Source organism: Miniopterus schreibersii (genome assembly GCF_964146895.1).
Source record: "Miniopterus schreibersii genome assembly, chromosome: 17".
In the NCBI taxonomy this organism is placed as follows: Eukaryota; Metazoa; Chordata; class Mammalia; order Chiroptera; family Miniopteridae; genus Miniopterus; species Miniopterus schreibersii.
In genome coordinates, this window is record NC_138117.1 from 32,166,978 (window position 1) to 32,194,694 (window position 27,717).

Consider the following 27,717-nt stretch of genomic DNA (forward strand, 5'->3'; position numbering starts at 1 on the left):
GAGTGAAACGATTGTCGCCTGGGGCCGAGGTGCTGCCTGACACACACGAGGCGTCGCCGCCGGAGGTGTCCGTGGTTGGAGCCTCCCCGCGCGAAAGGCGACGCCCGGGCCAGCCTTTGTCGAGGAGCAAAATAAAATAAGTTCACTTCCTCGGGCGCCGCCGCCAGCCCCCGGCAAATGACACGGCCGGAGCGCCGCTCCCACCGCTCCCACAGTCATTTCCAAAGTCCCAGGTACACGCGCGGCGAGGGAAGGAAAATGAGCGTCCCGGGCGCGGGTAGGTGCGTGCGGGCGGCGGGGAGGCGGCCAGCCCCTGACACTCGCCAGCTGTCTGTCCCCGCGGAGCCAGGCCCCGGCCGCACGCGCCCGCCCCTCCCGAGACCCCGGCCCGTCGCCGGCCCCGCGGCCCCCGCCCCCGCCCCCCCGCGGGCCTTCGCCGCCGCCCCCGCCCCCGCCCGCCCGGGTCCCGGCGCCCCCACCCCAGCGGCCCGGCCCCAAGCCCAGCCCCCTCCCCGCCCGGCCCCCACCCTTTCCCCCTCCAGCGGTGGCTGCTACCCCGGTGCATTGTGGGCGCACGGTCCGTTGTTCATTTGCCATTCGACCTCCGCCGGGGCCTGGTCGGACGGAAACGCTCCGCCGGCTTCATTGTCGGGCGTTATGTGGCGGAGCCCGGCGCTCTAACGAGCCTCGCGCCCCCAGCGCCTCGGACCGGCGGCGGCGGGCTCGGCGGGCGGCGCGCCGGGCAGGCTCTCGGCTCGCAGATCGGCGCGGCGTCCGGAGGGGCAGCGAGGGGCGCCCGCACTCCGCCCAACTTCCAAGGCCGCACGCTCCCGCCGCTCCTCGCCTCCCCGCCGCCCCTTCTCCGCGCGGGACGCGGCCCGGAGCGCGGCGGGGCGGGGGCGCAGGACGCGGAGGCGGGCGGAGGCGGCGGCCCGGCGGCGGCGGACGCGTGAGGCAGCCCGGGCAGCGAGCGCGGCCGGGCGGGAGGGCGAGGCCGGGCCCCGCGAGACCGGAGCGCGGGGAGCGCGCGGGACGCGGCCCGAGGCAGGCCGAGCCGGGCAGCGGCGGCGGCGGCGCGCGCCATGTCGTTCAGCGAGATGAACCGCAGGACGCTGGCGTTCCGAGGAGGCGGGCTGCTCGCCGGCGGCGGCTCCGCGAACAATAACGCCGGCGGGGAGGCCTCGGGTTGGCCCCAGCAGCCCCCGCCGCGACAGCCCCCGCCACCCGCGCCGCAGCAGCTCAACGGGCGGGGGGCGGACGAGGAAGCGGAATTGGAGGGCCCGGAGCCCCAGGACCCGGAGGCCTCCGCCGGCGCGGCCGCCGAGGAGGCGCAGGAGCCGCCGCCGCCCCCGGACGCGGGCGGCCCCAGCTCGCTGGGCGGCGGCGGCGCGGGGGGCCCCCTGCTCCCGGAGAGGAACCGTCGGACTCTGGCCTTCCGTGGCGGCGGCGGCGGGGGGGGTCTCGGCAACAATGGCAGCAGCCGCGGCCGGCCCGACCCCCCGGCGTGGCCCCTGAGGCATTTCAATGGGCGAGGGCCGGCGGCGGCGGAGCTGGAGCTGGACGCGTTGGAGGGGAAGGACTTGGTGCCGGACGGCGCGTCCCTGAGCGACAGCACGGAGGACGACGAGGAGGGGGCGAGCCTGGGCGACGGCAGCGGGGCGGAAGGCGGCGGCAGCGGCCGGCGGTCGGGCGGCGACGGCGGGGACGAGGCGGAGGGCGGCGGCGCGGGGGCCGGCGACAGCGAGACTGTCCAGCACTTCCCGCTCGCGCGGCCCAAGTCCCTGATGCAGAAGCTCCAGTGCTCCTTCCAGGCGGCCTGGCTCAAAGATTTCCCCTGGCTGCGGTACTCCAAGGACACCGGCCTCATGTCCTGCGGATGGTGCCAGAAGACCCCCGAGGACGGCGGCGGCGGCGACCTTCCGCCGGTGGGGCACGACGAGCTGTCGCGAGGGACCCGCAACTACAAGAAAACCCTCCTCCTGAGGCACCACGTCTCTACCGAGCACAAACTCCACGAAGCCAACGCCCAGGTACAGTGTATCCTGTCCAGCCTTTTCAGATCCTGTGGGGAAGCGGTTATCGCAAAACGCCGCTTTCCTTGGGGGAAGCATCGTTTCGGTCGGGAGAGGTGCGGGAAACATGCGTGGGAGGTTAGAAAGCCTGGGAACAAGTTTTCAGAAGTTGCCTGTGTGTTGGGGGGAGGGCGAGGAAATGACAATTTACTAATCGCGGCGCTGGATTTGTTTAATTTTTCATGGCTCAGATTTCTTTGCCCATCAGATTGAATCTGCAAGAAAACTTAGTAAAGCAGGGTTGATGGTTTTAACCCTGAAAGGTTGACTTTGCGGTCAAAAGTTTTATTGCCTGTGATTTTTGAAAAGCTCCTTAGGTTCGTAGTATCTTATAGCATGCCTGGTGGAAGGCAAATCTGGCAGCCCTTTGAAGAATGAATTAAACAATTTCCTTAACCTTTGACGCTATTTCTTTTAGGAAAACGTCCAGCTGAGAAAATTCTTTATATCAGGTCAGAATAATTTGAAATGTGAGAGAAGTATGTAAATGTAGTAGAAGCTGTTTGCTTAACACTACGTTCTCTTGTGAATAATTTCACTAAATTCATCTCCGTTGAACTAGAACTTTGCTTCGGGTAAATTATTGTAGTTTTTACAAAACTGTTTCTTTTTACCCAGATTTCTGTGTTGAGATTTTATGTAATCCACCTTTTTCAAAAGTTGATTTGGACAGGTAGAGTACATATTTACCAAACTCCATGAAATCAAGTCCTTAGTTACAAAGCAAGCTGCACGCTCTTTGTTTTTGTTTTAATATTTCCAATCTAGAGAGTCATCTTTATCATTTAGATAGTCCTTTCAAGCCCTTCGACGTTAATTAGTTCTCTAAGACTTTTTAGACAACCTGTGGTGGTGGGTGGAATTCATTCTTTTGTACTGGTAGCCAGTTACTGGTTTAGAAAGTCCACTTGCACATATTAGCCCCTCTGTTTATTGGAGTGGTCTTGCTGCTCAGAACTCTTATACTGGAGTTAATTAGGCAGTATCTAATAACCCCATAGCCCAGAATCTTCTCAGAAGTTCAGGCTTGAACTTGAAAGCATAGGTTTATTTTTCCCAGTGGACATTGGCAATAGTTTTTGCACAAATTTTAGCTGCCTAAGCCCAAAAGGAGAGTTATTTAAAAATATAAGGCCCAGAAAGGTTAAGTAAATTGTCCTGAGTCTTAGAGCCCTTGGTGACAACTGAGACTAGAGACGGTAAGGAATGTTGTAATGGGAAAAGAATGGATTTTAGAGTAAACCTGGGTTGAGATCTCAGCTTTCAGCAATTACTAGCTTTGTGAACTTGGGCAATGGAGTGAAATACAACTAACATTTCCTTGTCTTCAGTATGCCAAATACCCATTTACCTTAACTCTGCAAAAGAATCATTTTGCTCTCATTTTACAGGAGTCTGAGGCTTTAAAGGTTTAAGTAATGTAATTCTGAAGTTAACTAGTAAAATGATGGGGGTGGGTGACTTGTGAAAATGAAAGTAGACTTTTCTAAATAATGGTAGGTTGGTTATTCAGCAAAATTAAAGACCACTAGAATGAATTTTCCTAATAAACAGTCGACCAGTTACTCCTCTTATCAGCATAGTCTCTCCCTGTAGGCAAAGCTGAATGGGAGTGCAGATTATAATTAGCTGCTTAGTAAACCTGAAATCAGAGGGAGGGGAATTAGTTGGATCACCTTACGACAGACTTGGTATGGTGCATGTGTCCTTCCCCCCCAGACATGTATCTGGATCAGGGAATTCATTCCTAGGTAAAACCATTATTAAACTTGATCTCTGAATTATCCCTGCTGTCCCAACCCCTTCCCCTCCCTTGAAGCTCCCTGTTTATAGATCTAATCTGTAGCCCATCTTCTTTCTCTTTGGACACTATTATATCAGACTGAGGGGGTACAAGTTTAGTTTGTCTGAGGTCGTATATTGTTGGTTCCCTTGATTGGATTTTGAATGTTCCCACTCTGAATTGATCCTAACCATTTCTCTCTTTTAATTCTATCTAACCTTAGTTTGGGGTGTTACTTTGCTATTGTGTGTGCTTGCAGGTACTGCCTACATTTCTCCTGTTAATATGAGTGATAGGTTCAAGAACTGACATTCCTGTGGGGAGAGTTATTTTTTCCCCCCCAGAGTTCATCATTGTCCTGCAGTCTTTGATCACCTGTAGGAGGCAGTATAACATAGCCTGTAAGAGCATTTTTGGGTTTAAGGTTAGGAGGACCTGAGCCCTAATCCTCTTTCTTGGCAGGCAAAACTTTCTCATGTATGCAAAGAATATATGGCAGCACATAATCGGTAAATAACTTTTTTACCGTAATTATTTTCTTTACAGATAAGTGTAACAAGATGCTTTTTGTGGCCTGGTGTCTCTCTTGTCTCAGTGTTACCAATTTTATCAGTTTGGAAACCACTTTATCTCATGAATCACACTGATACTAAGAGAGCAAGCCGGCTCCCTTTTCATACCTTCAGAGACTTTAGCCATCTAGTTCTCTGAACATTCTGAGACTTTCTCATCATATGTGTGATTTTTCTCAGCTTAATAAAAATACCTTGCACCAACTTTCTCTTAAAAATACTGAAATGAGAGTTCTGGAGTTTCAGGCAAGAATTCAGTTGGAGGCTGGGGTAATTCACTCCCTTTATTACACACACACACCCTTTTTTTAGTTTTAAGGAATTCTGTTTTTTGAAAGGAGTTTGGCTAAATCTTGTTTGCCAAGTTACTTTTCTTATTTTTTGTGTAACTAAGAAAAGTTTTTTCATTTGTCCGTGGTGGTGACCAAAACATTATAGCATCTTCTTTAAACGTCTGATATTCTTGTTAATTAGATGTTTGTTGTTAAGGACTTCTCATGGAAGAATCTGTAAATAAGCTTTCAGAATCTGTTCTGAGCCTCCTGTTTCAAAGTGATCCTTGTATTTTTCTTTTTTCAATATGTTTTTATTGATTTTTAGAGAGAGGAAGGGAAGAGGGGTGGAGAGAAACATCTGCTGGCTGTTTCCCACACGCCCCCCTCCCTGGGATGGAGCCGGCAACCGGCAACCGGCAACCGGCAACCTGGACGTGTGTTCTGACAGGGAATTGAAATGAAACCTCTTGGTTCCTGGGTTGATGCTCAACCACTGAGCTACACCGGCCAAGCAAGATTGCTGTATTCTTCATAAGGATTTGTGAATATAGGATGTAAGGGACAGCATATAGTTTGTAGTTTGAGTAACAATCGACTATTTTCATTAAATCAAATTCAACAATTAGTTCATACAGGATTTGACCATTTGGTCTAGAGGACTTTAAAATTTCTTTAACAGTGATTATACCTCTGTATGTTGGTTCAGTTCACTTTATACCAACTTGTGAAATTTCATAGCCTGAATCACACACACATCCAGTCAACCGTTTCCAGTTTGCTAACCCTGAAATATACACTCAGAGATTGGTGTTATAAATTTATTTAGCCTTTCCAGAAAGTAATACTGAATTCAGATCAGTGGTCTGATTGAAATTACTAAGTGGAATATGTTGAGGTCAGCAGCTAAAGCAAAGGTGAAACAAGTCTACCACCCTTCTTTGATTTTGGCAAAAATATGGCTCAAGGTTTGTTCTTTTTAACGATTTAGGAAGAAAATCTGAAAAACCTTTCACTAAGAAGTAGAAATATTAAAGATGAGCCTATGGCCCATTAAATAACCACTTTGTGGAATATTATATAGGTTCTAACATTCATTGTGTTTGATTCTGTAGTTTATTGAAAGAGGACTATAATTCTGGGTACGGAAGTAAATACTAATTACTTGTTGATTTTTAGCTAAATAGCGTTTTCTTACTTATGGATTGACTACAGATGAGCTCACCATTTGCAACTGAAGTTATCTCTACCACTCTCCCCCTCAGAAGGGTGGTGTAGATTTCCCTACAAATTGGTGGCATTATCTAGCTCCCCAAGCTATAATGCTGAAGAGCCTGTGATTCTTTTCTCCCTAATCCCCACAATCTAGTTAATTGCTCAAGTTCTGATTTTACCTCCCAGATATTTTTCCAAGACTCTGCCTCACCACCTCTCCCCCTATTAACATTATCCGTCTTCCCTAGTTAAGGTCCTTGTTTGTTGCAAGTATGTTGCACTTTTTAACAGTAGCTTCCCCTGGTCAGAGTATCTCCAGTACTAGTCCCTACTTAGCTGCCAGTCATCTCTTCTGCTAATCGAATCAGACCGCCCACTGTGCTAAAGCTCTGTCCTCTGCCTACAGAAGTGATTCTTAGTCTTGTCAGGGATTTTTATCTTTTTAAAAATGTATCTTTACTGGTTTCAGAGAGAGGAAGGGAGAGGAAAGAGAGATGGAAACATCAGCGATGAGTCATTGGTTGGGCTGCCTCCTGCACGCCCCCGACTGGGGATCAAGCCCGCAACCCGGGCCTGTGCCCTGACCGGGAATGAAACTGTGATCTCCTGGATCATAGGTGGATGCTCAACGGCTGAGCCATGCTGGCCGGGCAGGGATTCTTATCTCTTGATAATCTGATGAAAGCTATAGACACCTCAGAATGTTTGTAAGTGCACATTTGCATATCTTGGGTATTTTGGATCACCTTGAAGTTCTGTCATGAATCTGGAATTGTAAGGATATTGTAGGCCATCTTGGTTCTTTTTCTCACAGTCTCTTTTGTTTAGAATGCACATCCTTCCAGGCTACTTTTTTTTTTGTATATCTTTATTGATTTCAGAGAGAGGAAGGGAGAGAGAGATAGAAACATCAGTGATGAGAGAGTTGTCATTGATTGGCTGCCTACCGCCCCTCCCCCATCATGGGAGGGAGCCTGCAATCCTGGCGTGTGCCCTAATCTCGGGAATTGAACTGCCATCTCCTGGATCCTAGGTCAGTGTTCAACCTTTGAGCCATCCCCTACTGGGCCATCCTACTCTTGCATCCTTGAAGGTTCTGCTCAAATCTTTTCCTCCAAACCGCCCCCCCCCCCCCCCAACTTCTGACCTGGATTTAATCCACCCCGTCTGCTCTCATAACACCCTTGTCATATTCTTCGGTACTTTAGGACTCTTGCCCACTAGTGATAACTTTTAGTCTTTAGTATAAGAATTTTCTTAACTTATTTGGTTCAGCAAATAATATTGGCCATTTATTTTAGCTCTGTTTCACCCAAATCCTCAAGTAACACTCCCCTTGGAGAGTATACATGTTCTTGACTTATAAAGCAATCGTTGCCGCCAAGAGCATATTTAATAGGTGCTTCCAAAACACAGCTCAGTGCTCTAATCGGTGGTGCAAAAGAAGTTGCTAGTGTGGCTTATAAAAGTAGGGACATTACTGTTCTTATACAATAGTAATGAGAAAAAATAGTAGTTGGATAATTGTGCTTGATTTGTGTAGTTTGTGTTAAAATAGAATGGGCAAATGTTTTGGTGTACAGGCTTTTGTCTGGGTTATTTTTAAAAATTAGGACATTTGGTCTGATAATGGCAGAGAATTTCAGAACTTGGGACCAGCCCAGGAAATTGAGAACACAGTGACCAAGCCTAAAATGATTGCCACCTCCTTCCTGAAGTGCAGCTATAAACGTGAAGCAGTTCGTGACTTGCAAAGGCTAATGCGCTGAAAAGTGTCTTATTTTAATTTTAAGTAATTCTTAATGTCCTTATTTTATATTTCAAGAATGACATGACACGTTATCCTGTAAATGAAATTCTGCTGATCTTCATTCAGATGTTTAATTTTTCTTATGCTAGCAGTGACTTGAACAAGCTGTTCCCCCCTTTTCCCCCGTACTTGTGAGCACTTCATGATGATTACTAACAGTGTACATTGGGCCCTCTGCACCTGCAGGTTCTGCATCCACCCATTCAACCAATCTTGGGTCAAAAATGTTGGGAGAAAATACTACGTTGTTGCTGATACGCACTATGGTATTACACCTGCTGTGGTTGAGTCTGTACTGAAGATGTACAGACATTTTTATTATTCCCTGAACAACTCAGTATAACAACTAGTTAAACAGCATTTCCATTGTAGTGGGTATTGTAAGTGATGTAGAGATGATTTAAAGTACATGGAAGAACATGCAAGTACTACCCGTTTATATAGGGGACATGAGCATCCAGGATTTTGGTATGGGGGAGTCCTGGAACCAACCCCATGAATGCTGAGGGATAACTGTTTTGATCAGTGCTTTTAAAAAGTTACATTGATGATGATACTTGTTTTTCTTGTTTTGGGTGCTTTAAAATTTAATATTAATGTTTTCCATTCACTTAACAGGAATCTGAAATACCTTCAGAAGAAGGATACTGTGACTTTAATAGTAGGCCAAATGAGAACTCTTATTGCTATCAACTTCTTCGACAACTAAATGAGCAGAGAAAGAAAGGTATTCTTTGTGATGTCAGCATTGTGGTGAGCGGAAAAATCTTTAAAGCTCATAAGAATATCCTGGTTGCAGGCAGCCGTTTCTTTAAGACTTTATATTGCTTTTCAAACAAAGAAAGCCCTAACCAAAACAATACTACCCATTTAGATATTGCTGCAGTTCAAGGTTTCTCAGTCATCTTGGACTTCCTGTACTCTGGTAACCTGGTGCTCACAAGCCAAAATGCCATTGAAGTGATGACCGTGGCCAGCTATCTGCAGATGAGCGAAGTTGTTCAAACTTGCCGAAATTTCATTAAAGATGCCTTAAATATAAGCATTAAATCCGAAGCTCCAGAGTCTGTGGTTGTGGACTATAACAATAGAAAGCCAGTTAATAGAGATGGTCTGTCTTCATCACGGGATCAAAAAATTGCCAGTTTTTGGGCAACACGGAATCTTACCAATTTGGCAAGTAATGTAAAAATTGAAAATGATGGCTGTAATGTCGACGAGGGCCAAATAGAAAACTACCAAATGAATGACAGTAGTTGGGTCCAGGATGGTTCACCTGAATTGGCTGAAAATGAAGCCCAAGGTCAGACAAAAGTGTTTATTTGGAATAATATGGGCTCCCAGGGAATTCAAGAAACTGGCAGCAAAACAAGGAGGAAAAACCAAACTGCAAAGAGATTTATTTATAATATACCACCTAATAATGAAACAAGTTTAGAAGATTGCTCAGTGATGCAGCCTCCTGTTGCCTACCCAGAAGAAGATATGTCATTCATTAAGGAAGAACCAGGTAAATACTGTGCATACAGAGCTATTTCAGTTTTCATTGTAATTCTATCTAGTTGGATATAATGTTGAAGTATACTTTTAACTTTTTTATATTATAAAAGTAATACATGGAAGTAATAATAAATTTGAATACTTAAGTAGAAGGGGGATAATTATTCAAGGACTTAATTTTAGTATCTTAGTTTTTTCTCTAGGCATGCAGATACGCGTTTCGCAAAGGCTATGTTAATAATCCGGCATTCGCCTATGTTGTGTGTCATGTGGACTCCACTCAGTGTGTGGTTCTTTGACTTTCCTGATCTTTGGACTCCGAGCTCACCTTTTTTGCACCCAGTGCTGGGAAGGATAAACTCTTTAGTTGTAATATGTTGTCATTTCAGAACACTTCTGAAATCTAGTTAACATCCTTTACTTTGATTTTTTTTTGTTAATTAAACATTTACAAATGCTTATAGAATTTTGCAAATAGTAATGGTATTATTCTAATTTGTTTAGAGTTGCTGTTCTCACATTATATTTTACAGAAGCTGGTCTATTTTAAGTTTGTCCCACTAGCACCTCACTTTTTTTTTCCTTTTTTTAATCCTCACCAGAGGATATTTTTTTCATTGCTTTCCAGAGAGAGTGAAAGGGAGTGGGGAAGAGAGAGACAGAGAGAAACATTGATTGGTTGCCTCTGGCATGCACTCCAACAGGGCCAGGCATCCAGCCTGCAACCGAGGTCCTCGCCCTTGGCTGGAATTGAACCCGAGACCCTTCCATCCGAAGGTTGACGCACTGACCAGTGAGCCAAACTGGCCAGGGCTCACCTCATTTTTCTTAGTTAAGAGAACCTCTGAGACACTTTAATATCACATTAGTTGTGTGGCTTTTTTTAAAAAAATGGGGTGAGGGGGCATTATTGAAGAGTGTAACTAGATAATTGCCCATCTAACTTATTTTTATTTGAAGCAGGGGCCCGGTGGGTTGGAGGTTTTCCGTGCAGATCCCAGACTTGTGCGGCACGGCCGGGCCGGGTGATGTAATGCGTGCTGTGCCCTGAAGCTCTGTAACTGCTCAGTGTCTGATTTCCATGATGGTGATCATCTGAGGATGGAGTACTTTTCTGTTAAAAAGAAGGAATTGTTTTTATTTCCTTTTCCCTTTGGGAGGAAAGGGCAGAATGCCATAGCAATCCTGTGAAATGGTTCTTCTGGCTTTTTAGATTTGGGTTTAGTTTTCGTCGGTAGAAATTTTACTTGTTTGAAAATCAGCGGGCATGTATAATGAACACTGCTGCTCTTCTCCATCTTGCTTATCAAAATAAACCTTTAGCTATAAAAACTCCAGAGGTTATCTCTTTAAAGTAGCAGCACTTCATTTTCGCTTAATTTTTTAATACTGAAGACCTTGAAGCAGTTTTCAAAATGTAGTTACATTTGTTTTTTTCTGTAGCGTGGATTGTTTAATAGCACAGTGGGAACATTATTGTGTTGTTGTTTTTTAAATACATAAATGTACATGCAGTTAAAGGATAAGCAGGTTTTCTGGGCGGTAGTTGATTGTCAAAAACTCATCAGAGCTAGCACCATTCTTAAAATTAATCCCACAAATAATTGGAGTAATCCAAAGAAAAGGGAAGTGCTAATATTGATTCACAATGCATACTTTAAAAGGAAATACAACATCACTAGCGGTTATCTTAGCAAGCAACTCTAGCTAAGGTTGTATTGATGTAAGGATGTATTAATCTTTGCCAGTCAAATATGCTTTCAATTTCTCTTAAATCTGTTATGTTGGTATCAAGCTGGTATCTGAACATTGCTTACTGAAAAAATTTGTTTCTATCAGTGATGTGTGCTACATTCTATCTGGGTTTTTTGTTGTTGGTTGTTTTTTTTACAACTTTTTAGTACCTCTAATTCCCACTTTATTTAGTGGTAGAAAAAAGGGGCTTATAAGAGTATTACGGTTAGAACGTAATTGATATAGAGCCAGGGGTTGGAAAATTTTTACTGTAAAGAGCCAAACAACAGTAACTATTTTTGGCTTTGCTAGTCGTAAGGTCAGTTTCTTAACTCTGCCATTGTACCACGAAAGTGGTCATAACGTATGGAAACAAATGCACATGGATGTGTTTCAGTAAAGCTTGATTGCCGACCCTTAGTGAGCAGTGGGTGTTAGTCATGCCTGTATGTTGGCATCACTTGGGAACTTTCCTGGGTCTCACCATTAGTGATTTGAGTTGATGATTGGTCTGGGATGTGGCCTGGTTGGTGGGATACAGGTGATTATACAGTGAACCAAGGTTGAGATCCACTAATAGAGAGGAAAGAGCGCCAGTAGATTCAGGATTTGAAAATGAGCTCTTCTACTTACCCACTATGTGACCATGATCAAATTAAGTTAACTTTTGCCCTCAGATTCCTCATTTTTAAAATATGGTACATAAAAATACAACAACTATCGTCATTTGAATACCCTTTAAAGTTGGGAGACTATTGAGGTTATTTAAAATAAGTTTTCCAGTGCAGTGTATTTGCCACCAAATTCTAGATAAAATGGTCTTATAGCTTCAGCTTGACTTTCTGTTTGAATACTTAGAATACTTTTATAAGCAGCCTATTCCAGTGTAGGGTGACTATGATTATTAGGAAGTTATTTTATATTGAGCCCCAAATTGCTTCGCTTTAACTTCCTATTTCTGTCATCTTGGGTAATATAATCTGAGCCTAATCTCTAATCTGCCTGATAACCCTTCAGATATTAGGCATTTAAAAAATTTCCTGAAGTCTTCTTCTGGGCTAAGTGCTATATACCTCCCTTGTGGATTCTTCCAGTCACAGACATGACATGGCTTGTTTCACCTGGAAGTTTTCGTGGACAGAATTGACTACAATTCTTCAGGCAAGTTCTGACCAGTAGAGAACACAGTGGGTCTGTGTTTACCAAGGGTCAGGCCTTGCTCAAGGTCATTCAGCTAGTAGGAAGATTTCATGTATTGTTAGGAGGAAGGTTTCATGTATTATTAGGACTGCCTAGTAGATAGTCTTTAAAAAAAAAAGATTCCCTTTTAAAACTTCCAACATTTTTATGAACCCCCACAATACTGATTATACTTTCATTTCAATTTATTGAGGAGATAGTGAAAGTTTTCCATGAAATAAATGCTTTTAAATGAATTTAAGGTTCTGTACCTAAATGTCTGGAGAGTAATCATGAATTCTTCACTTTTTCTCCAAGCAGTGCTTGGCATATTTGGATTTCTGGGTCCCTTGTAGGAACTGTGACATCCCCAGATTCTTAAGCCTACAGCTTGTAAACCACAGCTCTAGATAATGTCTTTTTGCCACATATTGTTGAAGCTGATGTATGGGTGCCTCAAAGAAATGTTGTAAGAAGATATACCTACAAATATCAGGGAGTTTATTCAGATGGTGTTTTTAATCTTATATAGCGTATCTGTTATTTGACTTACTACTGAGATTCTCTTTGAATCATTTGTTGTATGAGGATACTTGGAAGTAGAACTCAGGAGAGGTTAGAAACTTCTTTCCTTTTTACTGTTTTATTGGCGTTTATAGGATAATTAAGACCAACAGGAAAAACTAAATTCTGGGTAATAAAATAGGAAAAAAGATGTCAATTGCTCTGATAATATAAAAAAATTAAGTCCTTGTTTTGCTGATTTACAACCAGAAAACAAATTTCAGGCAAATAAGTAGATAAAAATGTAAATTTCAATTACAGGAATAATTTATGCCTAATTTTTTTTCAAAGTGTATTCATATGTTGTTACTTTTAATCTGCACAAATCAGATTTGAATCCATTTTTGGTCTTTTGATGCTCAGGCTAATGGACCATGTTTTTCTCACTCCAGATTATATTACTAGTAGTCAAACTAGCAAGGTGCACCCATTGTAAATAACTACTTGGCATGTATGTGTACATTTTATTTATGTTGCATACATACCTCATTTTGAATGAAGATTGTGAAATGACTCAAAACAAATTAGTAAAATGCAAATAAAGTTTAAGTGCACTGTGCTAGTCAAGGGTGTGTTAATATGGTTGCCCTAATTAAGCTTTTAATTGGCTCTAAGATACAGGCACACCTTGGAGATATTGTGGGTTGGGTTCCAGAACACCTCAAAAAAACAAGTCATAATTTTGCTGGTGGATCGTCCTGCTTCATTCAGTTTGTCTGTGAGTGCAGTACAATGAGGTGCCTGCGCTAAGCAGCTCCCCCCCTTTAACTGACTAGATCTTTTTTTAGAAGAAGAAGATTTACAGAAAAATTGGGCAGATAATGTACAGTTCCTGTATGTCTCTCCTCCCTTGGACCCAGTTGTGAAAGATAAAAATTATCTTCATTAAAAGAACCAATATTGATGAGTTGTTATTAATATATTGTCCACAGTTTATATTACTGGTCACTGTGTAATAGAGGTCGGTGGGTTTTGACAAATGCCTAACATGCATCTACTATTACAGTATCATAAAGACTAGTTCACTGCACTAAAAATCCTGAGCTCCACTTATTCATCCCTTCCTCCCTCCCTCTCTCCCTCCCTGTCCTCAAACTCCTGATAGCTACTGGTCCTTTCATGTCTCTCTTTTACCTTTTGGAAAATGTCATATAGTCTAAGCAGCTTCTTTCAAAGGGGGGGAACAGCAGTTCTGCAGGATGACAGACTTTTCTGGCACTGAATCCTGAAAGGAATCTCTCCAGTGTGGTTTTGTTGAGTTGACACTAACTGCTATAACGGGGACAGTGTCCTCAAAAGCATTCTCTAGTAATGCAGCATTGGATCTTGTAATTGATTTTTATCTTTCATAAAAGCTGACAGAATCCTATACTGATGACTGGATTTTTCTTAATGCTGTACAAATACTCAGTGCAAGGTGGTCTTACTTGGTCAAGGAATATAGAGTTAATCTAAAATCTCCTTCCTCTCATCTGTACTTCTGATGGGAAAACATCTGTACACCACTTGTAAGTTTTTATTAATCCTTACAAGTAGAGTTGAATCAGGTTTAAAGCTTTACATTTTCAATTTTTATAATTGTCTTTTGGCTAAATAAAATACTCAAACTCAGTATCTTTAAGATAGCCTAATGGGGCACATATTTGAAATGAATTATTTCTTCTAATTAGAGTAAACTAATTAGTTACCTGCTAACCAGCACTTCTGCCCTGCTATGTTTGGGGTGGTAGTTGATATTTGGCATTACTTTCATATCTTAAAATGCTTTCTACGTGATTGTATTTTTTAAATTATTAAACATTTTTACAGTTTTGAAAAATGGCCATCAGATTTGAGACTTCTAATATTTTGACCATGCCATGTACTGTATGTACTATTTAAAATAATGTTCAGAAACTATGGAGCTTGGGCTTTGAACTCAGTTTTGCCACTTAACTAGCCCTGAGTGTATCCCACATAATGTCTCTAATGGAAAGGAAGGAAGGAACATGTCATAATTCTGAAATCTTGAAAGCTGTAAAAACTACCCAAAGCTTTTTCTTAATCATTTTGGTAACAAAACCTGATACTCAGTTGGCAGCAAAACCAGCTTATTCTTTACTTATCCTTAAATGTGAATGTATGTTTTGTTTCAGGAATACTGTTTTGAATACAGGATGCTACTGGGAGTGTCATAGTTAATGTCTTCTTTAAAATCTGAAATTCCTGCATTCTGTACCTCACTGCGGGTGTTTCAGATAACAGGTTATGGGCCTGGATCTTGGGCTAGTTTCCTCTAAGGATTCCAGATGTTCTTCCCCACCTTTCTGGCAGCCTTTGGTTGAGTGTATTATAAAGGATGAGCTACAAGTGATGATGTTTAAGTCATTTTTCTTTAGAAACTGTTATAATCATCAGCTTTTAAATAGTAGCTTGAAGGCCTGGTGCTCATTTTAATTTTTTATTTTTTTTGAGGATATGTTTATTGATTTGGAAGAGAAACATCGATTGGTTGCCTCCCATTCGTGCCCCAACCAGGGATTGAGCCCACAACCTAGGTATTTGCCCTGACTGGGAATCGAACCCACAGCCTTTTGGTGTACCAGGTGACGCTCCAACCGAGGCACCTGGCCAGGGCTCTGATACTCATTTAAAAAAAATAAATATCTGCCAGTAGTTACTGGGCTATAGAATATACCTAAGAATCTTCAATATTTAATCTTAAAAGAATGTTGGTAGGCAACTATATGGTGGTAAGACTATTCTACCATCTCTTTCCCCATTTTTAGTTTTCCTCTGCCTGTGTTTCTTTCCTTCCTTGTCTGCCATACTTGTTTTCCCAAGAAGTATTAACCTAAGTCACAGCCCCTGAGGAAACAGACGGTGTGCCCAGACTACAGCTGGGTGTTGAGGAAGCTTGTGTGGACCAGTAAGAAAAGCCTCTTTGTGGTTTCCACCTGCTGAGGGCATTATGTTTTCTAAACCTCTAAAATGTCAAACCTGAGTTTCTATAACACTGAACGTTTGATTTCTGACACAGCTTTGATATTCTTGGAGAACAGATAGTTTTAAATTTTCACAGCTTTACTCTCCAGAAAAGTTAGGTTTTAACCAAATATTACATTTCTGGGACTCCAGAGTAGTTTTCCACATGGCAATAAAATTTTTATTTAAAACCCCAAGAAACTAAAGCAAGACGCCACGCCAGGTGATGTTGACTAAACCTGAGCACTTGATCACAGTGGGATGGCCAAGTACCCAGTGCAGTGAGATAAATGTTCACTAAGAAGCTTGGGGAAAGCCTACCAGAGAGGTGGCAATGCGGTTGGCTCTCCTATCTCAGAGTTTGCCAGGAGAGGGAGAACATTCACTGACTGCAAGGTGACAAGGAGTTGGAATGGTGGGTAAAAGAATAGAAAGGGGGCCTGCAGCAGGGAGATGAGGTTGGGTGGATAGGTTAGGTCCAGACTGTGATTCTCTGCTTGACATGGCAATAAATTGTGAATTTTTTTTACAGACTCTAAGACAATGAGAGGTTTTAACTAGAGATTCTATCTGTTTATGTTTGCTTTTAACACAGAAACATTTGCAGGGTGTTCATGGAGTGGGGAGCGACCTGGAAGCCCTGTGAAGGGCTAGTCAGGGTAGAAATAACAGCCTTGAGTAGTGTAAAGAAACAGTAGCGCCTAGGCTAAGAGTCTGCAGGTTCTGGGTGAAGGGAAAGGGCTGTTAGTTGAGTCTCTAGGCTGCTACTGGAACTCAAGGGCACTTTATATAATACGTTGCAACTGAATTTACTCCCACTGTACAGGGGAAAAATACCTTGATCACAGTGAAGGAAGAGAAAATAATCTGTACTTGTTTATAAAAACATTCTCTTTCCATTGCTTGTTAACCAGATATTTTAAAAACCCATGAACAAGTCACTTTTTTAAAATGCAGTACATGGTTAATCAGAGAAGTATTTTAAAAAAAAAATCCTAAGGAGGAGGTTGCTTTAAAGATAGACAAATGTAAAGAACAATGATAGTTGAAATCTAAGGTCCACTGTGGAAACAGTTGTATTAAATAAAGGGAAGGTTAATAAAGTTGAATACTGGTTTACCAAGAGTGTAGGTGAGGTTTATTTTTGTTTGTTTCGCAGAAAAGTATATCAGGTATCTCTTGGGAAGTGAGTTTAAGATGGATATCTTTACGTTTACTTCCAGCATTGTGGATTGAACCCTTTTTGATCGCTTGCTGTGTGCCAGGCCACACGTCTGGTGCTCATAACACATTAACGGGGCCATTGAATACAGTTAACAAGCAGTGCAGCACTTGGCCTCTAGCTTACCCTAGTTCCCTCTTACAGTGACAATAAGATCATTCTTGCTATTATTGCATTAACATGGAAAGTTTAAATGAGAGCATATACAAAAGGACTTACTGCTTGATGCATAAAATCTGTTCTTTGTGTCTTCTTTTGGGGAGGGGTCTGCTATTACCTGTTCATGGGAGAAAGACATTTGTAAAAATAGAAGAAATTATACATGGCTTATCATTTAGCTCTGATTTGAATGATACTACGTACACTTAATACCTACTACCATTCAGAAAGCTGTTATATTGTGAAACCAATGTTTTAATAGTTCTTCAAAAAGGTCTGTCGTTTGTAGAGAGATCTTAGCCCTTTTTGCTAAGTTTAAGTGAAGCAAAAGATTTCCATAGCAAAGTCAAGAATGTTAAAAAGCAAGTATGTTAGAGTTTATTTTTTAATCTTATAACTTTAGAGAAAAAGATAGTGAGCAAGAGTTAGTGCTTTTGCTTCCCAGTGAAGCAAATCCCTTACTGTACCAAGTGAACAGTTGGTTGCCTGGCTTTTCTCCCACTCACATCAACAAAACTGATGAGAAATGAGTTGCTAGGCAATTTGGCTGGTGTCACATAAGGTCCAGAAGTGATAGGATATATTGATTCCTGCGTTGTGTGTTTATGAAAGTGATGTCAGCCTGGCAGAGCTCACCTGTGTTGAGGTTTGTTTTTGATATCAAGAACCAAGTAGTTGGTACCTCTCAGGAGAGATTTAGCGTGTGCAGCATGGGTGTGATTCGGTTTGAGAGGAAATACTATGCACAGGAAGAATACGCTAGCCGTCTATCAAGTTCTTTGGTAAGGTGTTCTGTGCCTAGTGTCCATGTAGGATTAAAGATTACAAAATAAATTCTAATACTTTCCAGGTAGAGTAGGAGACAAGAAATGTCTGTTTTAAGAACCAGCAGAGGAAAGCCTTCAAATCCCTATAGAATGTTACATAAGTAGAAATACCCTGTATTTACAAACCCATGTGGGAGAATTTGACAGACTACACTTCAGAATGTTTGTTTTTAAAAGATACTGGAAACTTAGTAACATTGTTTGAGTAATAATTTGAGTTTTATTTTTGATTTTTAGAATACATTTAACTTTTTATAGGAAAACAAAGCTACTGAATTTCAGTTAATTATTTTAAGTTTATGGATGTGTTTTAGTGTGATCGTACACCAGAAAACTGCGAAATTATTCCTCAGACACTTTAAAAAAAAAAAAAAATCTTTATTGATTTCAGAGAGAGAAAAGGAGAAGGGGAGAGAGAGATAAAAACATCAATGATGAGAGTCATTGATCGGCTGCCTCCTGCATGCCCCTGACTGGGGATCGAGCCGGCAACCCGGGCATGTGCCCTCACTGGGAATCAAACCCCAATCGCCTGGATCCTAGGTCGAACCCTCAACCGCTGAGCCACGCCCGGCCAGGCCCTCAAACACTTTTTAAAAAATACGTTTTTATTGATTTTTAAAGAGGGAAAGAGGGAAACATCGACCAGTTGCCTCCTGTATGCACCCTGAGCAGAGACAGAATTGGAAACCCGGGCATGTGTCCTGACTAGGAATCAACCTGCAGACTTTCAGTGCGTGGGATGATGCTCCAACTGAGCCACACAGGCCAGGCTCATACACTGTTAATTATAACTAAGTTAGTAATAATACAGTTGCAAAGTGCAGAGTATTTAAGCCAGCATTTAACATTTGTTGAAAAGTTTTCTATCTGTCACCCATTTTGATAAATTCTGGGAAAATAAGACCCAAACAGTGTCCCTGCTTTGAAGGAACAGGTAAAGGAGCCTGTGTCTGTTTACTGCCCATGAACTTCTCGGTCATCCTCCTGACTTGCAGCCCATTTCCTCTAGGCAACACCTTCACATTCTACCGGACAGAGAAAATAGAGCCAGTAAACTGGAATGTCCTAAGTGCCTGTCTTCAAACTTCTCTCTAGATAGGTCATTGTCTTTCCTAAGCTACCAAGACAGGCTCCCTGGGAATCTTAGAAATCTGACCATTTCTTTTTGAGGTATTTCTTTAGTAAGTATCACAATCTGCTAGAGGGCTTATTAAAATCCAGATTGCTGGGCCCCACCTCCAGAGTATCTGAGTAGGTCTGGGATAGGGCCTGAAAATGGACATTTCTAGCAAGTACCCAGCTAATACTGCTGCTGGTTCAGGGACCACAGTAGGGACCAGTGCAGCGGTTCTCAGTCACAGAAGCAATGTAACCTGCTTCACTGCTAGGAAGTGGCAGTGCTGGTCCCAGGAAGTATCCAGAGCTTACCTTTTTAACCCACTGTCCACACTGCAAACATACTATTAAACCTTTTCTAAAGTATTCACACTCAGTAAGTTCATAACTAAATTTTCCACACCTCCTATTCCCTCCAAAACTGATTTTCTTCTAGGGTCCCGTGCAGTCATTAGTAACAGGCTAGAAACTCACTCATTACCCTCACCCCTGCCCCAACACCCAGTCTGTCACCAAGCCCTGTCAGTCCTCCCCCCCCCACAAAAACACTCAGTCATCCACTTTTCTCCAGTTGCCACAGCCATTCATTGAAGTCACAGCTACCACCAGCTCTCACCTGAAGTATTTAAATAGCTTCCTAACCAGTCTCCCTGTATCTCCTCTATTTAACTCATTCTTACAACACCTGGAATAATTTTTTTTTAAAGGGAAATGAGATTACCACCCTGTTTAAAATCCTTTTACTGCTCTTAGAAACAAAAAAGGCCAGATTCCTTACTGAAGCCTCTACATTAACTCTTTGTGCCTACTTGAGATCAGCTATACTATTCTTCTCTCAGTTGTTTTGAAAGTATGTTATCCTACTGGCCTGTTAGTATGGAAGTACCAGATCTGTTGAGTATTTTAACCATTGTTGGTTAGGTTGCATTTTGTTGTAGGACTATAACCCAGTTTATTTGCCCACCATAAACTTTTTACCTTCAGTGTTGGGAATCCAGAGCAGTGCAGGATGGTAATACCAAGGGTGAGTCTAGTATGGAAGGCAGAAGAGACTCTCCATAGTAAGCGGTATTTCAAAACCCTCTTCAGAAACTTGGAATTCATTTCAGAGAGTAGATAGTGCCACTGGGTGATTCTAGATTTATAAGCAGGAACCTGAACATTACCTTATGCTCTAAAACTAAGGAGTTTGAAGACTAATGTAAAAGCTGTGGTTAACTGTGGAAGATTTTAAGAAAAGGAGCAACTTAAGGATTTGTTTTCAGAAGATCTCTCGGGCAGCATGTGGGAAGTGAGTGGCAGTGGGAGCACTATGTTTGGGAAGCAAGGGGACCAAGGAGCTGTTTGAGTTGCATACTCACTAATCAAGGAGTAAGAACAAGCGCCCGAGTAAAGGCAGTGGTAGAGAAATGGAAGAGATGGAACAGATTTAAAGGGAATCAACAGATTGGAAGCAAAAGTAAACATCATGTTGCACCCCCCTTTTTTTAAATGCTGCCTCCCCACATCCTTTCCATAGTTCAAGATGAGCTCTTGAGAATGACCTCTTCTCTATTTTAACTTTAAACCGTCTTTCCCACCTCTGAGCCATACAGAAACAATGTTTTATACTTCTAGTACTTAGTACCAGCAGCAGTAGTCGCTATCTGTTGGGTGCCAGGCATCATAATGATAACACTTGGCTTGCATTAACCTAATTTCTCTATCAAATCTGATACAGGTGGATGCATATGAGGAAACTGTGGCACACGCTTTCATAGTGACAATGGAGCTGGAGTACCAGTTCACCCTGGCTCTGAAGCTCATTCCTGTAGAGCACACCGTACTTACCATTGGGTGTGCATTTATTCTTGTGGTTGAAAATCATGTGCCTTATGGTATTGAGCAAGTGTTCAGCACTTGCAGATAGCCTCTCTGTGTGTGCCTAAGAAACAGTTGCAGAAGAGAGTGGTGTGGGTAGTGGCTGTGGTATGGTTGTAATAACATTACTATCCATCTCTTTCAGATCTGGATGGTGCTCTGCTCTCAGGGCCGGACTGCGATAGGAGTGTGAACACAAACTTACTGGCAGAAGCCAGCTTGGGGCAGGATGGAGGCGATGCTGGTAGGCAAAGCAGGAATTTTTTGTTGTTGTAAATAGCATTACAGATGTTCCCCCATTTCCTCCCCTTCCCCCACATCCCCATACAGAATACATTTAAGAGGATTTGGGGATTGGGAAGTGTGTGTGTACTTGTTTATTAAGGACCTACTGTGGTTTCTTTTCCTTAAAGGGGAGAGTATTATATGTAAATACTTTCATCTGTGGCCTCTATGATTATGATAGACTTTGGAAACCTGTTAAATACAAATCAGTAGGCATTTCTTGTTTGTTTGGTGGATGTTTTAAAACTCTTGAATATCAAAAGTAATTATGGTGGCTTCCTGCTTAATATATAGATGGAATGAGAATGGTAATTATCAGAATGGTTCATGTATTTGAATTAGCTTTGATGTAAAATAATAGTATGGTTCTTGATGGCTATAGAAAATGTTAATTCTGAATATTTAGATCAGCTCTACTTTGGGGGAAGCACCCTAAACATAAGGACAGAGAATTCATGAATATTCCACAGAATTACAGGAGTACACTATGAGTCAGTTAGGAAGGGAAAAGCTTTCTTTACAGAAGAATGCCAATCTAATAAATATAGAAGAATGATAGAATTGTAAAAATAGCCATTTTGGAACCCCCACTGGAAATAATTCAAGATTATCACTGGATGGTAACCGCTGTTGAGTGGCTTCCATGACTGAGCACAGGGGTGTTGTAATGGCAGTTTTACATGTGCTCAGCATCTTCAGTTACAAAGGAAAAGGGAGCTGTACAATAGAGAGATCTGGTGAACATTACCATAACTGAGTGATTAAATGTAGTGCTAGTTGTGAAAGAAACTGAAACCACCTGCCTCCTGACGCAGTGCAGGAGCTGGTGCACAACATCACCTATGTGGTGTTCTTGCAAAATGTTTCATCCAGATCTAATCACAAGGGAAAGGAAGCAGATGGACAGAAACCCAGCTAGTCCAGATTCTAAAAGGCTAGTGCCAGGAAACACAAGCAGAGGCACCACTGGATTGAAGGAGACCAACCAGACGCACTGTGTCAGTCTTGATTACATCAAGGGTCCAAACAAGGACTAAAGGGGCATTTTGGGAACAGCTGGATATTTGAATATGTCCTATGGGTTAAATGTAGTCGTTGAACAATTTTAAATTTCTTGAATGTGATAGAAGATGCACACCGTGTTTAGGGGTGAAGTGATGGGTGTACAGCTTGTTTTAAATAGACATCAAAGGTGTGTATATGTATATTTATAGAGCACATGGTAAAACGAACATTTGTTGAATATACATAAAGGCATATAGATGTTCATTGTTTCATCTTCTGTAGCCTTGAAATTCTTGAAGATTGATGGGAAGGGGACAACTAGGGGCACTCCTTACAGAAAGCAGTTGGGCTTCTGAATACAGTACACACTGACCAAAACTTAGCCACAACTGTGAAGAAGCTGCCTTAAGGTGGTTTCTCCTAACTGTTGACTTTACAGAAAAGGTTTTGCCATGAGCAGTTTGCAGATCACATGGGTTGAATTTTGAGGACTTCTTATTTGTACAGAGAACCACCGAATACAGGAATATTTCATTGCCCTTTCTTTTGGTTTAGAAATCTGTTCAAGAGTGGATGGGTTCAGTTGGGCTATGTGAATTCATATGTAAAGTTTTAAATTTACACATACACTCTTTCAGGGGGTAATGGTCTATATAATTTATCTCATTCTCAAAAAAAAATAAACCCTTGATTTAGAATCACTTCTCCTTTGGGGGTAGGAGAGCACATTGATCCATTGGAATTTTTGCAACTGAGACCAGCCTTTATCTTACAATTCTGACTTTAAGAACATTGCTGCTTTCTTAGTTTGCAACAATAAGCACAATTATGTGGTAGATTTTCAATGACCTTAATGATCTGTCAGTGGATTGAATTACAAAGGATACCTTTCTTCATGCTGCTCTTAGGGTTCCTACAAGACACCCTATTGGTTGTAAGAATTTGGAGAGATGACAGGAGTTTGGGATAAGGCTTTCTTAATTGGAATTATTTTGAATTTCAGAATGGTCTCTCTCACCTATTAACATGAATGATTTTTATTATATCTTGACTGTAGGTTATTTAGAAAAAACATGGAATTTCAGGTATTAAAAATCTTTAATTCTGATTCTTGGATTCTAGTCCTTTATGTAGTGAATAATATTTAGTTGAGGATATCAGTATATCTAACATTTTTTGTGTTAATTTTTCAAGTATTTTGAGCAAGTAAAAAATACTATGTACATGTTAGCATTTGCCAGATACATTTATTCAACAAATGACTGAAGACTGTCTATTTTGACATTAGAAATACAAAGGTAAGACAGGCACCAACCTTACTCTTAGAGTTTGCTTTGTTTTGCATTGATTTGGACAAGAATTATGAGTCACAAAGTTCAAACTTTAGAAATGTGAAAGTGGTCTGTTCCATCCCACACACATATATGCTGTCTCACTTTAGGATTCTGAAAACTTTTCCCCAAACAGCAAGACATAATTATAGTTAAATTATGTAATTATGGATTCAGGGGGCTTTCCTTTTTCTCTTTTTGTTTTTGAGAGGGCTTTCCTAACATTTAAAACAATGGGTGGCTTTCCAAGTACAAAACAATTTACATTAATGGTCGTGAAGTGCACTTTTTAAGTACCTCAGAGACCTTTTTGCATTGCTGGATATTGATGTCTTAAGTTATTTTAATTTTTAAGAGAGGCAAGTGTATCTGCAAATAGATACAGGGAAATGAATTCTTACAAAACCCATTTTTTGACAAGCATTCTTAGGGAGGGAAAGTAATCAATTGCTGCACCAGTGAGCTGTGTGCACAGCCTGGAAGGGATTATTCAAGGCAAAGATCTTGAAGGTAGGAAGTATCTTTCCAGAGGGACAGCACCAAGGCAGTGTGTTTGGATCAGAGCACCCAGGAGAGTGGTTGGAAGCAAGGGCCAGGTCAGGTAAGGCTTCGAGGAGATTGGGAGTCCTTGGCTTTTATTTGGAGTGAGATGGATAGTCCTTGCAGGCTTTTGAGTGCCAGGCTGTGACTAAAAGTTTAAAAGAACCCAATTGGCCCAGCCGGTTGAGCATCGACCTAGGATCCAGGCGATCGGGGTTTGATTCCTTGTCAGGGCACATGCCCGGGTTGCGGGCTAGGCAGCCGATCAATGACTCTCTCATCATTGATGTTTCTCTCTCTCTCTCCCCCTCTCCTTTCCTCTCTCTGAAACTAATAGATATATTTTTTAAAAATAAGTAAAAAAAATAAAAGAACCCGATGGTTGTGTTGAACTAAACTCTAGGAAGGCAGATAAGCTGATGGCTATTGAAAGTAATCCAGAGGCAAGAGTCTGTGGTTGAATGGGTCATGGTGGCAGTAGCCATGGTGGATTCTGGATTCACATTGCCAAAGGATTCCCAGATGCAAGGAGTATTCAAGATGGAATCGAGTGCAGAGGGGAGAATTCTTATTTTAGCTAGTCTGAAGATCCTCAGGCACAAATTCCCTAAGGGACTTCAACTATTCTATTTTGATTCTACCTTCTTGATTTTCATTTGTTTAAGGATGGGTGTAGAAAGAGGTTTTGATGAAAACCCCCCAAAGGGCATTCAGCTACCTTGCCCTAATGTGTCTAAAACCACAGACAAGAGTCTAAGAGTACAAGAACTTTATTTGCAATTTATCTGTTTATATTTTTATCCTTAGTTCACTTTTCTATACCAATTAGTCTTAAGACTGGGATTGTTTTGGGGACAGAAGGAGACTGTCCAGTTCCACAGCTGGGCTTTGGGGTGGTCTCTACTGACAGAATAGTTAGAAATAGCGACTATTAAGACAGGGTTCTGTGTTGAATATGTTTGAAATATAGTATTAAAAGTAGTAGTTTCATGTGGCCTCCACACATCATTAAATAGTATTCAGATTTATTTCACTGAATTTACCCTACATTTGAAACGTATTTTAAACTGTGGTTTGTTTTCTATTTAACATGCCTGCCAATCAGGATATTATACTTAGTATAATAAAATGTGAGGACATCTCAGTTTTAGACTTAAATGTAAAGTCTTTTTATTTAGCTATTTTATATTAAGCTCTTCTATCATAATGCTTATATATTTATTTTGGTTTTGATTCTAGCAAGAGACATGTCTTTATTACCATTATTATATCAAAATCACTTTTCAATTGTATTAGGTACTTCACAAGATTTCAAGTATGGCCTAATGCCTGGCCCATCAAGTGATTTCAAGTATGGATTGCTACCAGGTACTTCAAATGATTTCAAGTATGGATTGCTACCAGGTGCTGCAAACGATTTCAAGTATGGATTATTGCCTGAATCTTGGCCAAAACAAGAAACTTGGGAAAATGGCAAGTATTAGTCAATTAAACATCTACAAAATTATTATGTTTTGGTTTTGTTTTTTTTAAATCAAGAGAGCCCTATCCAGTTTTGCTCAGTGGTTAGCGTCAGACCGCAGACCGAAGGGTCGGGGTTCGATTCGGGCCAAGAGCACGTAACTTGGTTGCATGCTCCACCCCCGGCTCTGGTTGGGGTGTATGCAGGGGGCACCCGGTCGATGTTTCTCTCTGTGTGTCTCTCCCTTCCGCTCTTTCTGAAAAAGCAATGGGAAAAGTTCCCGCTGTTTTCGGGTGAGGATTAAAAACGAGAGAGGGTAGAGCCCTGTTCTCAGGCATAGATGAGCTTTTGATAGCAAGTGTTCTGTTGATATATAAGTGCTTTTTTGTGTGTTTGTTTTTTTAATTCTCAAAAGGTGAATCATCTCTAAACATGAACAAGTTAAAATGCCCTCATTGTACCTATGTAGCCAAATACAGACGAACACTAAAAAGGCATTTGCTCATTCATACGGGAGTCCGATCCTTTAGCTGTGATATTTGTGGAAAACTGTTTACTCGCAGAGAGCATGTAAAAAGACATTCCCTGGTAAGTAACTTTAAATATAACTGATCTTTTGCTTAAACTATGTTTATGTCAGTAAAGTTTAAGGTATTTTGACACTGTTGCCTGCAGTTTTAAGGAAGGTTGATTATTAAATAGTTTTAAACAAGAATATGATTTTTGGCCTGATACTGAACTTAATACAGCAAAACAATGGGTCACGGTTCACCGGGTGATTTAATTTGAGTGGCTCCAGTGCATTTTGTTGTCCGTGCCGTCCTTATGGGATTTTCCCCCTTCACTTAGGTGCATAAAAAGGATAAGAAATACAAATGTATGGTGTGTAAGAAGATCTTCATGTTAGCTGCCAGCGTTGGGATAAGACATGGATCTCGACGCTATGGTGTTTGTGTAGACTGTGCGGATAAATCACAGCCAGGAGGGCAGGAAGGTGTGGATCAGGGACAGGACACAGACTTCCCTCGGGATGAGGAATATGAGGAGAACGAAGGCGGGGAAGCCGACGAAGAGCTGGCTGACGATGGGGAAGATCAGAATGACCCGTCGCGCTGGGATGAGCCGGGAGATGTTTGTATGTCTCTGGATGATTAACTGGCCTACTCTGCTCCTCAAGGATGCTGCATTTGGACGTAATACGAATCGACAGTTTGAATTGTTGAACTTGAAGGCTTGCAAAATATGGTACATGCTGGATGGTAGTTATGTTGCTGTGAAAACTGTAGGGTCAAAGCCTTATAGCAAAAAAATTTTTTTTATATTTGCACAGGACTGTACAGCAAACAACCTTGTGGTTGGATTACATGGAGTCCCCACATCTTCAGTCAGTTATCAAAGTAAAAATATTTTTTATTTATAGGATATACAGTAACTGTTTGGGTCCTATGAAAATGGAGTACCTGTCCTTAAAGAGCTGACATTCACGTACCAGTTTAACATGAATGAAGAAAATCCAGTTACGAGAATACAGTGACAGCTGGCCCAGTACTCTTGTCCACCAAACCACTCAGGCTAGTTTGTACTAGTAGAGTTTTGTTTCTATTTTTATTTTTATTAATTTTATTTTTTTTAATACAGATTTTCAGTGAGGGGCCTTTTCAACCCCATTGGTTGTACTTTTCTGTATTTTCCATTTTGATTTGCTTCATAAGTTAAACCAAGTCTCTTCTAGTCTTAGGTATTATTTCTCAATTTTGTGCTGATGGGCATGTTTATAAGAACTGGAGAGGTAATTTATTGGAATGAACTAACTGACTTCCTCCATTCCCCCTTCCTTTTGACATGAATTTTACTACTTCACAGATGAAGAATGATGTTGCAAAGTTACCGTGGTGAAGTCGACAAATACCACTAAATGATTATGATTCAGAGGTCACTTCCTCTTGCTGCTCTAATCTGATAAATGGTTACTATATGACGTTTTCTGACATGGTATTCGGTTTTGGGTATCTGTTACTTTGGCACTATTCTTGTTTGCCTCTTTTTATTTTTGCCAGTGTACTATACCTCAGTCCTATTTGAAGACAGAAATCTGATCGAAAGAAAAGTCATAGAAACAAAAGTAAAATGATTTGTTTTATGATTGATCCTCCATGTCCAGTTTGGTTAGCTTGTTATGCAATAGAAGTGAAATATCAGGTTTTTACTCTTGTGCCCTTTTATCATTAAAATTAACACAAAA

At 41.7% G+C, this 27,717-nt stretch overlaps 1 protein-coding gene across 1 annotated transcript; it reads left to right on the plus strand.

The window, feature by feature from the left end:
- The first annotated feature begins 962 nt into the window (after positions 1–962).
- ZBTB10 (zinc finger and BTB domain containing 10) lies at positions 963–27,717 on the plus strand. The gene is made up of 6 exons (XM_081116786.1): positions 963–2,030; positions 8,343–9,234; positions 20,998–21,096; positions 25,310–25,486; positions 25,891–26,063; positions 26,325–27,717. Exons 1-6 carry the CDS (start codon positions 1,083–1,085, stop codon positions 26,628–26,630), a joined length of 2,595 nt encoding a protein of 864 aa, XP_080972912.1. The 5' UTR covers positions 963–1,082; the 3' UTR covers positions 26,631–27,717.

Excerpts from the sequence above, each read along its gene's own strand:
- ZBTB10 (XM_081116786.1), top strand. The coding sequence starts at position 1,083 with ATGTCGTTCAGCGAGATGAACCGCAGGACGCTGGCGTTCCGAGGAGGC. Across the intron at positions 9,235-20,997 it reads ATTCATTAAGGAAGAACCAG|ATCTGGATGGTGCTCTGCTC; the intron begins GTAAATACTGTG and ends CATCTCTTTCAG. Across the intron at positions 21,097-25,309 it reads GCAGGATGGAGGCGATGCTG|GTACTTCACAAGATTTCAAG; the intron begins GTAGGCAAAGCA and ends CAATTGTATTAG.